At 42.9% G+C, this 12202-nt stretch overlaps 1 protein-coding gene across 1 annotated transcript; it reads left to right on the plus strand.

The window, feature by feature from the left end:
- Positions 1-41: 41 nt before the first annotated feature.
- Positions 42-7714, plus strand: LOC100117336 (enolase-phosphatase E1). The gene is made up of 6 exons (XM_031924337.2): positions 42-439; positions 1977-2078; positions 2640-2824; positions 3339-3471; positions 3545-3668; positions 3766-7714. The coding sequence occupies exons 1-6, from the start codon at positions 338-340 to the stop codon at positions 5037-5039; spliced, it is 1920 nt and encodes a 639-aa protein (XP_031780197.1). The 5' UTR covers positions 42-337; the 3' UTR covers positions 5040-7714.
- The last annotated feature ends 4488 nt before the right edge of the window (positions 7715-12202 follow it).

A 12202-nucleotide genomic window follows, 5' to 3' on the forward strand; every position in this document is an offset into this window, starting at 1 on the left:
AGGTAGGGGGAGGATCCGGCGGCAGCGGCGGCGGCTATACTCGCCGGAGAGAGCGCAGCGCCAGAGCAGAGCGGAGCAGCGGAGTGTGTGCGTGTGCGCGAGAACGAACCTATAACTCTGTGTGCCAAGCAGCAGCAGCAGCAGCAGCTCGTCGTTCCCCTTTTTCTTCGTCTCTTTCGTCGTCGGCGTGCCCGCTCTCTGCCTCTCTCTCTCTCTCTCTCTCTCGCTCTCTCTCTCTCTCTCTGTCTTTCCCCTGCTTCTGTCCCCGTGGAGGAGGTACTGGGTCGCCTGCTGCTGCGTTCTTTCTGCCGAGGAGAACAGAAAAGTGCGATCAGACATGGCCGGCGAGAAGCGCAGCGCCGAGGAACTCACCGAGCACCAGGAGTCCGCGATCATCCTCGACGTCGAGGGCACCACCTCCAGCATCAGCTTCGTCAAGGTAAAGAACCGCGCCACCTTCTGCCGGCGATGCCTTCTTTTGTCCCCTTATTAAATGCGCGAAAGAAGCCGTCGGCGCCGAGAGCGAGATAAGCCCGCACAAAGAGAAGAACGACTATGGCGCCGGCTAGTCTCTCCGTCTCTCTCTCTCTCTCTCTCTCTCGCTCGCTGCCTATAGCCGCCGCCGCCTCGCCCGGTTTTCCGCGCATTTTCGCGGATTTCTCTGATAGTACGCCGAGTCGAGACCTGGCGTTTTCTCGAGAAGCTCGGGAATGACGCGGGAAAGCCAGTGGCCGCGGTCATCCGAATAGACGAGGACATCTTGTCCGGAGTTTCAGCAATGCCGGCAGCCGCCGCCGCCGCCGCCGTTGGGCTTGTCGCGCTGATGCGCTCGCTCGCTCTCTCGCGCTTTCCTCTTCGATTTTTCGCGTTTTCCCCGGCTTCCACTGCATCGCGGCCCGTTTCTACGGGTTTTTCGGGCTTCCGAACATTTTCCGAGCGTGCGACTCGCCGATCCCAACGGATTTTTTCGAGCCGCCACACGTTTACGGAACGGGGGAAGGGCAGGAGAGGAAAACCGCCGGTGCGCGGATTCGGGATGCTGGGCGCAGACATGGCCGTGCATTTTCGCGAAGGCCGCCGAGAGGAGCCATTTCTGCGTCTAACGGTTTCCGCACGAGAAGCCACCCCTCCCTCCCCGCGTCCTTCGCTCTTTCTCTCTCTCCCTATAGTCTCTCTCTCTCTCCGGCATTCGTTTGGCCATTTTTCGCGTCCGTTTTTCCCGCTGATGCCCAATTTCGACTGCACACACTTATAGGTCCCCCCGCTGTCTCTTTGCGATCGGGGGCCTCGGAACAAAGGGGCCTTGATCTCTCGCGACTCTCGTGTGCACGCACACTCGCGATATAGTTCAAGAGAGAGAGAGAGAGAGAGAGAGAGAGTGTGTGTAAAACATGATCGATTTTCATCGTTCGCCAGGTTTGGGGACCGCCACACATATGTATATATGTACGTGCGCCGAGGCTGCATGAGATTATCTCTGCGGGTTGTTGTACGGAGCGCACGTATACTCTCGCGACTGTACCTGTGGGGGTAGATCGAAATATTTTAGCGCGATGTGAGTATAAGTAGTGCGGGTTTACTGCTTACTTATTCTCGCTCTTGTACAGTACAGTACGGTGCGGTAGCTGCCGTGTGGAGAAGGAGTTCAAGTCCGCGTACAGAGAGAAAAAGTACAAAATGGTGCTCTTGTTTCTAGGCGGAGGAAGAGCTGTATTGGGTTTCACCTGTTTAGCCGTTACGTATTATGTTGTATTTTTTAGTTTGTACATACGTTCGAGCAGTGAAACCCGAGACAGCGAGGTTTTTTTTACGACAATTTTCGTTGTTTCCGTTCGTCAAATAGCTTGTTTGATTGATTCACGTCGTCTTGGCTGGTTACTATCGATTTTACCAAGGCGCTATAGTTGTGCGCGAAATAATTCCACTGCTTTCCGTTCGAGCACTGAAAGTTTTACATCGATTTCGTCATTTCGCAGGACACGCTGTTCCCTCACGTACGCGAGCACCTGAAGAAGCACGTCACCGAGAAATGGGACGACGAAGAGTTCAAGGCTGACCTCACCAAGCTCAAGGCTCAGGTAACTATACACCGAATATCCGGAGTAAATAAATAAATAAATAAATAAATCTTGCCAAAATGTCTACCCTTCACCCTTCCCAAAAACTACCTGCCCTCGCAGAGAAAATCGCACAGCTGGCACACGAGCCGTAAAATCCCAACGAGAGCTAAGCCGAAAATTTCGTGGCGTACGCACGCACGCACCCTCGTGCGGTGCTATTTAAATTTCAACAATGATATACCTACCGCCGGCGGCGAGGCATTGTGTGCCGAAGAAGTGCCAGCTGCTGCGATGCTCTCTCAACTATATATCAGCCATTGACCTGGACACCTTTCTTATCTGGACACATTTTTCCAGCTGCCTGTATCCCTGCCAAACTCGCGACTTAAAGTAATCTGCCGTAAAATCAAAGAGGCGAACTTACAATTTTTCTCATTATTGATATTATTTTTTTCCGCGGTAAGAATCTCGCCTATTACTAATGTCGGCTCTTTGTAGACACGCGACTGAGATCGTATTATCCATTTATGCTAATTTTAAGTCGGATAATTACTTATAAATGTACACTTTTAAATTTAGGCTAAAGAAGACGAGGAGCAGAAGTTGGAAGGCTTTGTGTCAATCAAGGATGGAGATGATGATGAAGCTAAGGAAAGTGTTGTTAAGAACGTGCTATGGCAGATGGACAACGATCGCAAAACCGGCGCATTAAAGCAGTTACAGGGGCACATTTGGAAGGCCAAGCATGCGCCTCTTAAGGGGCAGTAAGTAAATTTTGCAAATATCGGATCGTTGTTTACTTGGAAAGCTGTAGATTCAATGATTTTACTCTCATATAAAACTAAACGCTTGAAAAATTTAATCACTTATTACCAAGTAAAACTTTGCAACCACAGCTAAATTTAGCACTGATAACATTCTTCATTCAATTCTTCTTATCAACTGGTATCAGATTCGTCTGTTTAATAATTACATCTGCACTATTCAATTGAGAATGATTTCGTTCCAAGTATATAATAAAAATGAAATAAAATTGATTTCCATGTTCAAATTGATAGATTGTCAAAAAAGCAGATTATAATTTACGAAGTGAATACAATCAATTATGGCTCACTTCTTACATGAAAATTAAAAAGAAAATTATTTCTCAATTGGTAGATGGAATAATTTAATAGATGTTAAATGTTTTCAAAAATCTTTTTAAATTTATCAGATTGCTAAACAAAGTTATAAAAATAATAATTTGGTCTATTCTAAAAATACGTATTTTTCCTCTAGCGTTTATGATGATGTTCCCAAGGCTTTTGAAGAATGGACAAGTAGTGGTAAAAAGCTTTACATCTACTCTAGTGGAAGCGTTGAAGCTCAAAAACTGTTGTTCGGAGACTCAGTACATGGCGATTTGTTGAAGGTATTAAATAATTCATAAAAACTTGTTAAAATAAACAGATTGTATAGGTATTATATGAAAATACGTTTTACAGTACCTGAGCGGACATTTTGATACTGAAGTGGGCCCAAAGCAGGAGGCAGATAGCTACAGAAACATTTTGAAGCAAATTAATGTTGAGCCTGCAAACGCGTTGTTCCTTACTGATGTTATAAAAGGTTAGCTATTTTATTAAAAGGATCCCTTCACATTTTTTGCTCCGATCCATTTAGAAAACGAAGTTATTAACCAATTTTTTGCTGATTCTATTTGCAGAGGCTGAAGCTGCAAAGGCAGCAGGTCTGTCTACTACCATTGTGATAAGAGAGGGCAATGCCAAGCTAAGTGACGAAGAAAAACTTGCGTTCAAAACTATCGAATCTTTTGCTGAGCTGACTTTGCAATCGGCCATCAAGCGTCAAAAAATAGATGACGAAAGCACGGCTGAAAAAAAAGATGCCCCAAAGGAGGAAAAGCCAGTGGCAGCAGCTGAGGAACCAGCTAGTGAGCCCATGGACACATCGGAAGATGTGGAAGCGGCAGAAAAAAAAGCCGAATCGAAAACCGATGATAAAGTTGTAGAATCAAAAGTAGAGGAAGCGGAGAAAATCAAGGAATCTGAAAAACCTGTAGAAGAAAAAGAAGAAAAAATTGAAAAAGAGGTGACGCCTATGGAGGAAGACACTAAAGTCGATGAAAAGACTGTCACAAAGACTGAAACTGAAAAAACGGAAGAGCCAGTGAAAGAAGCAAAAGAAAACGAAGAGAAGATAGAAACTGCCGTGGAGGAAAAATCAAAAGCAGAAGTTTCTGAAGTATCAGAAACGAAAGTGGAAGAGTCCGAAACGAAAAACGAAGAAACAGAGACAAAAAAGAAGACTGAAGAAACAACGAAAGAAACGGAAAAAGTAGCAGATGAAACGAAGGTGGAGGCCGAAAAGGTCGAGGAAGCAGCGAAAAAGGAAACTGAAGAAATTGTAGAAAAGGTCGCGGAAAAGGTCACGGAAAAGGTAGTTGAAGAGATTGCAGAGAAGGTAGCTGAAGAAACGACAGAAGCCAAAAAGACTGAAGAAGTAAAATCAGAGGAGAAGGAAGCAGTCGAGAAAAAATCTGCGGAGGAAGTCAAAGAAAACGGAGAGGCTAAAGTAGCACCAATCGAAAAAGTAACTAACCCCACAGAAGACAAAGTCGATGAGGGCGAAAACAAGGAAAATATAGCAACGAAAGCAGAGAAGACTACCGAGCCAGAGATCGAGGTAGCAGAAGAGGCGAAGGAGGTAGAAAAAGAGAAAGAAGCTGAGGATAAAGTCAAGCCTGACGCAGAAACACAAAAAGATGAAAGCAAGAAGTTGAACGGCACAACGACAAATGGTGACTCGACGAAGGACGTTGCAGCCGAAAAAGTACACAGTAACGGAGTCAGCGACGAAGCCGAGAAAACGAAGGAGAACGGAGACGCCGAAGAGTCTCTGAAGGTGAAAAAGACGGTGGCAGACGGCGCCGGCGAACCAGACGTCGTCATTCCTCCGGTTGTCGCTGCGACGTCCTAATCTCATTCGCCGCACATCGTCGTCGTTTAACTTTAAGGAGTTCTCCATACATAACCCCTCTGCTCCCCGACCCTTGACGATTATCTTAAAAGTATAAAAGGAAGAAGTGGTGTCTCCCTCAACACGTCCAAACCTTTTTTTTCTTGTACTATTTACGTATTCATCGTTTCTTACTCTGGATGTCAGACCTTTTTTCAATTATGGTCATAAATCCCGTCATGCCGCATTTTTGTTAACTTGTTCGCTGTGCTATTCCTGCTTTTTTAGTTGAATTGTGTCTGAATGATGTGTTGAACAAATACATCTCTTGGCGCAATTCAACGTAAAAACTAAGCTTTTTGCTTAATACAAGCATTCAAGTTTACAGGAAGGTTACTAAAAATTGCAGCGTAAATTTTAAAAATATCTCGTCTTTTATGATAAAAGATGTTTTACAATCTTTTTCTATATCCCATCTTTTCCTCGCAATATAAGTCATACAGCGTTTTTCCTATAAAGCGATAACTTTTATGTGACAGTTTTTTAATAGAATCATTGTTCCCTCGACGAAGAAAAAGGGATGAAAAATAAGAGAGAACGATAGAGAGAAAGAGAGCGTGCAGCGTGTTTCAACTTCGGTTGTCCTTTGGACATGTGAAACATTGGTTGTGTGGCAGCGATTGCTGTTTTAAGACGTTCCTGCCGTGAACAAAGAAAACTTATGTATTTTTTATTAAACAATAGCTTTGATATGGTAGTTCGTTACTAAGTTTGAAGCGGTGTATTCAGAAAAGTGAACAAAGGAGCCATTTTATAAATGCTTTTTTATTCTTGCTCCAGTGTTCATAAACGTAAAACTTTTGTGATTTATAACTTGAAGAAGCACATTCAATCAACGACATTGAATCTTGTATTTATTATGACCAAACGACTTATTTATTGTAAATTAAATTAACGATCTATTATTTACTATTTATGTAATTTTGTGTTCATTAGACTGTGTAAAGCAGGAAAAGCTTTCGTGTTTCTGTAATGGTTGTTGTAGTTTTGTCGCAAACCGAATGTATCAGGTCTAATGATAATTTTAGAGCGATAGAAGTTTTATTTCAATGTCGCAGAGTGATTTTGTTTCTCCAAGTACAATATAGCTTTTCTTAGCATGTAAGTGGACTGAATAGTGGTCTTAGGGATGATCGAAATTGTCATTCGCTGTGAGATAATTTGCATGCGTTTCTCGGCTTTGAGCGTCGTTCGCAAGTAAGCAACTCAAATTTTTCAACTTTCATTTGGATTCCATAATAAATGTGAACATCGAGACAATTTTTAAAATAGTCTAGGGAATCTCATAGTTGGAGTATACTATATCGAATGTACTCTGTGCCAAATAAAATTTAACATGTCCTTGTATCTAATGCTTAAACATCCAGAGGGATACAGCAACGATTTTTTTACTCAGTTTATACTTCTTGTTCTATTTTATATATTTCTTGTCTTAATTTTTTCAGCACATTTCAGCGAAGATACTTTTAAGACTGAATCGGTAGAACGGTGTGGAGTCGTTGGCTGTAGATCGTAGAGGGTGTTCTTCGTGCGCTGTACTTACGGGATAATCATGTTCTTGAAACAGGCACCGAAAATTTCTTTCTATAAACTTACGATAAAAAATGGAGTAACGGACAGCAAATGCGTGAGGTTCATCGATTGTCAAAATTGATCGTGCTTTGTGTAATTCAGAATAAGTCAAACTTGTATTGATAGCTTGATTATGTACTGATTTCGTAACAGTGTGGATTTTATGAGTTTGAGTTGTGATGCGTGTAACTAGCGAAGACACTTGAGTTTGTGTTATGCTATTGATGTAACGATGATCAATGATACACTATGAAAACCCCCAGTGATAAAGTTTAGAAGAGTAAGAAACTTTTTGTATTCGACATTTATACGCACGCTGCGCAATCTCTATATGACGAAGCAACGTATTATCAAATTTTTGTACTTTGATTTATTTATTCCGTGAGTTTTCTGCGTGTTAAGGTTCCTAAATCAAAGGATACGATATTTTGGTGACCATAGCAAAGAGTAAAACGGCTGTACGGTCTGTCACTGCCACTTCTTTTGATGTATCAGACTGAACTACCACAAAAAAAAAACATTCCCTCAGCAAACATCGACTGATCGTTGAAGACTTGCTAATGGACTGCCAATTACTAATTTTAATAATAGTCTTGCATTTCACCACGGAATAACAATAGGATAGCATTTTTCACCAGCTGACTTTCACGACATCATCTGGCATCATCACCTCCATATCATCCATTCAATGTTTGCGTCAATAGTTGGAGATCTATGCTTGAGAATTGTTATTTCATGGAAAGATGTTGAACTACTGGATGAATAAAACGATTTTTTATTTGTTTTTTTTTTTAATTATTTTATTCAATTGCACACGGAAAACCAAACTGAGTTGTTGTGGATCATTTTAGTATTTGTTGAATGGTCGATATTTGAGCATCAATTAACGTCTAATTCAAAAATCGTACGAAAATGTATTTAAAAAATAACTTTAAGACCTAAGGAATATTCTAATATTTAATAAGCGAATATAATTAGTAATAAAAGAGCACAGTGATTATCAAAAAGTAACGTTTGTACAACTCGGTTTTGATTTTCTTTGTTTAATAAATAAAACTAAATTATTTCAGTGTTGTCAATAAGGATTTCGACTCTTCAATATTTGTAGCGCCTAAATCAAGATTTGAATTCATGAAGTCAAACATTTGTATACGATAAACCATAAATCCATTTCTTTTTCAATTTTTTCTATTTGTATTTTACTACACTTTTTTGTGCAGCTGTTATTGTGTATAGATTGGATTAATAAATTTTCTCCGCTCGTATTTAGGATAGAAAAATAAACGAAATTCTACAAAAAAAAAATTTCATTTAATACCTTATTCATAATACTTGAGTTATCATTTAATTTATATAAAAAATTATCGATACGAAGATAACAAAGCAATAAAATAGTTTTAGTTATTTGGATTAAAAATATTTAAATCAAGTTTTCATTTATTATAATGCAATAAAAAAAAAACCTTCCAGCCAAATAATGTTAAAATTATCGTCATTGTTGTGTTATCAAAATATAGATTCTGCGGTAGTGTTAGATTACCGATCATCTTATCATCAGTCATCTCACACGCCACAATCTTGTCTGCATAACGTAGTTGTGAGCAAGGAAGAAATTTATATTGCCCGGGCGGATCGGCTGATCTACTTACCGACAGGATCAGTCTGCAGCTGGCGTACCGACGCGACGCTGCAGTTCGACTACACATTTCGAACCGCTATTCCAAGATGGAGTCAGTTGGACCTTTTCGGGCGTTACGGGCAACGGTTCGTCGAGTTCAAACAAGTAGAAACCAGTGAATTCAGTGATTTTAATATCTTATTTTGTGAAGTGAATAATCGCGATGGCAAGAGCATCGATACGGTCCCATACGAACGTCGTTAATCTGTCAAATGCGTCGGGATTCTTGATGGATAAGATGCGTGAACGTCCGCCGCCACTCTTCTCCCTCACCGATCGCCGGCTGTCACAAAGGTATGATGTTTTACTGTATATATATGAATCGAGAAGTTTTGCATTGTTCGTCATTCTCGCGTATAACATTGCGTGACGTATACGTATATTCCCTAAATATCGGCAGCGCAATATCAAGATATCTCGAAAGACGCCGTCCAACGCGCTCGAGCAACCGCATGCATTTTCGCTCGTCCCGAAATTCGTGGAAATCGCCCGGTGCGGTTTGTGCTTGCTGCATTTTCTTTGTCGCGCGCAACTGTCCGAGCAACTTGGGGATTGACGTTGTTTGAAATGCCACTGGGCTATCTAAGTGTAATTACAGGACAACATGGGTCGAGTATGCATGTGTGATTCGCGGAAGAGGGAGATTGGAGAAAAATCTCCTGAGCGCGTATACAAGTACGCTGCAGAATTCTTTGTTGCGAGCGCAGATGCACGCTTAAAGGCTTCTGAGAATTCAAGTAAAAATTTCCTAGGGTTTTGAGATAAAGTATTTTCTCCTCTAACATTTAATAACAGATGGAGATTGCCGAGCAGTTTTTATGGCTGATACTCATTTTTTTTGCTAATTAATAATGCTCGGGAGTTTTTATGCTATGACTCCTACTAGCACGTAGTTCACGCGGTTGCTGAACTTTTTTTCAGAAAGGTGAGAGTTTTTTGGCAGCTCGTTTTCCGAACAAAGCGAATAGCTAAGCTTTACAGTCTTCGAAATGCAATCATTTTTCATCAACCTTTCTATGATTTAATAACAACAATCTTTACATTCTTTACTTACACTTTTATTTCGTATGGTAAACCTTCACCTACATTGATAAGCGCATGCGCGATCTAGGTTGTGCTAAATTCTTCCTGTCCACAATTTAGTCGCAGTTTGATTTTTTGCTTTGAGTTTAACTTTTTAGCGAGACATTAAAAAATTAAAACATGATATAAATTCACTAAAATTCGATACAATTCAATCATAATTAGTACAGGGATTATTCAATAAAGAGTTGACTAATGAAACAAAAAATTATCTTATTAGATGCTGTTGTTGTAATGAAATGTATCAGAAAAAGAATATCGGTAAATTGATAAAAGTTTAAAACAATATACTCTTGAAGTGTTTATGGAACGGTTGAGGTAATTACCCGCACGGAAAACCGGAAAATCTTTCGGCAATAAGTAGAAAAAGTCGCGAATGATTAGACGCATACACTTACTCGCTCGAATTTTAAATACGTTTATATTGACATCATTTGAACATACGATGAATCGAAATTTATTAAGTTATCCATAAAGGAGCTCGTAGTATAATAGAGGGTCAACAAAAAAGCACGTGCCCAGCCGGCTCGCGCACCGGTTCGGCGAATCTGTGAAACAGAGGAATTAATTTAATTAACAAAGCGCTACGCTTCGCAGCAGTGCATATAGGCAACTCGACATAATTGAGAAGCGTAGGATGCGCGCTCAGCAAACTGACGTCAACCTAACCTCAAAAACTAGTCACACTTGAGCTTTTCTGCAATTACCTATTTTTAACCGAAGCATCTCTAACCGGATTCAAATCACCCTGTAATAAGCCTCATTAATACTTGTGTCCTAACTCGAAAAGAACGAGCGCCAGTGGAAAATCGCGTAAATGTAAAAGAAAAGATAGAATTAGACAGGTGGGGCGAGAAGGATGAGGATGAAGAGCGGGCCCGAGGGCAGCGGTAATTCTAGCGTCGATAGAATACAGAAAACAATAAAGTAAAAGAGAAGCAATTGCGAAAGATGAGCAGGACGGAAGGTGTTTAGAAGAGAGGCCTCGATGAGAAGAACAAGAGGACGACAGCGACGACGACGACGACGACGACGGTGGCGAGGAGAAGAGAACGAAATGTGTGCGCGCGATGGGCCAGAGGAAAAGATAGGGTCGTCATAATTCCTTGAATTGAACGGCGGGTTATTCTCCACCAAGGTTAGCGAGGAGAGCGAAAGAGCGCGCTCGTTCTCTCGGTGTGTCTCGCTGTCTCACTCGCTCTAGTGGAAGAAGAAGGGAGAGCGAGATGGAGTAAGTAAGAGACAGAGCGCGAAACGCAGAGCGGAGAATCGATAGGACGACAAGGATAGTCTGCACACGTTCTCTCCCTCGCTCTCTGCGCACAAGTACCACATCCATATAGCTATATGTATATTTCAAGCGAGCGAGCCAGAGAGGGAGAGAGAGAGAACTTATACATATAGGTATACAGACACTAGCGCGTATATATAGCGTCATGGCGGCCCAAGTTTCTCTTCGTCTCTCTCTCTCTCTCTCTCTCTCTCTCTCTCTCTCTCTCAGCATCGGGGCCGTGGCGTGGGATCGTACGCGCATATAACGCAATGAAGAGGACGAGTGTGTGCGTGTGTGTATGTGTGAGTGAGAGAGAGAGAGAGAAGGCAAAAGAGAGAAAACGCGTTTCAAGGCGTCCCTGTTGGCGGCGCCACGGTCGACGACACGTTAAGAGAATGGCAGAGCGAGCGAGATAGAGAAGAAACGAGGGAACGGCGCGTTAGGTCGAGCTGGTCGGATGGTAGTAGTAGTGTGCCGGAGCGGTGGTGGGGGTTACGTGTCAGGCTGCTGCCAGGCTGACTACTATGCTCTGAGTGCTGGAGCGAGAGAGATGGTGCAGCCAGAGGGGCAAATGGAGAACGGCGGCGGGCGGGGGCGGGGAGATCGCCGAGCGGTAACGTGGGCAAAAGCAGCTCGACGGCGTCGGGGTGGGGGACGAGAGAGAGAGAGAGAGAGAGAGAGAGAGAGAGAGAGAGAGAGAGAGACAGGGAGAGCCGACTTTATGCAGCTGCGGGACGATAACAACGATGGGCTACAGGAGCGCCGCTATAGCTGGGGAAATGCCAAATGGGCTACAGGACCGTGCCGGCCTAGCTGTACGTACGTTCGCTCGCGCGCGCTCGTAGTGTGGCATGGCGGACGGGCGGCAGCAGCACAGCCAGAGAGAAGCACAGCCAGCCAGCCAGGCAGAGGCAGGAAAGGCGGGAAGGAGAGAGGGATTTCAAGCGGTCTCGTCTCTCTTCTCGCGCTGTGCTTCTCTCTTCCCTTCTAGTTCTCTCGATCCACGTTTTCTCTGCCTTGCTATAGGAGAGATCTCGCCGCTGCTCTCTCTCTCTCTCTCTCTCTCTCTCTCTCGCTGCACGGCGTATACCTATAGTGCCTCCTATATATCCTTTGCTTTTTCTCGCTTCTCTCCAGCCCGTCTCTTCTTCTTCTTCTTCTTCATTTCTTCTTCTTCTTCTCTTAGCTTCTCCAGCTGGGATGGGCGGCATCGTATCGTAGCCCTTAAGATTCCTAACCTTACTCTAATATCATCTCTTCTGCCCAACCAGATGAAGTAAATACACGCGCTGGCGAAGATCGCAGTTTCCTTTTTAAATGTGCCTTGCAAAAAGGCCTAACTGCCAACCGGTTAACTGTACCAATAAGTCAGAATGAGTTTGCTCGAAAGAGTCTGAAGGCTGGCTCATTTGGGAGAGCAAAAACCTCAAAATCTCAGCAGTGCGATGCATTTAATATGCCGTCCAATAACACGCCCTTCCCGATACAGTTATACCTCTCATACGGACAATGCCGGCC

This window comes from Nasonia vitripennis, chromosome 2, assembly GCF_009193385.2.
Source record: "Nasonia vitripennis strain AsymCx chromosome 2, Nvit_psr_1.1, whole genome shotgun sequence".
NCBI lineage: Eukaryota > Metazoa > Arthropoda > Insecta > Hymenoptera > Pteromalidae > Nasonia > Nasonia vitripennis.

Coding starts and splice junctions, on each gene's coding strand:
- LOC100117336 (XM_031924337.2), top strand. CDS start 338: ATGGCCGGCGAGAAGCGCAGCGCCGAGGAACTCACCGAGCACCAGGAG. Junction 2,079..2,639: donor TCACCAAGCTCAAGGCTCAG/GTAACTATACAC, acceptor TTTTAAATTTAG/GCTAAAGAAGACGAGGAGCA. Junction 2,825..3,338: donor CATGCGCCTCTTAAGGGGCA/GTAAGTAAATTT, acceptor TTTTTCCTCTAG/CGTTTATGATGATGTTCCCA.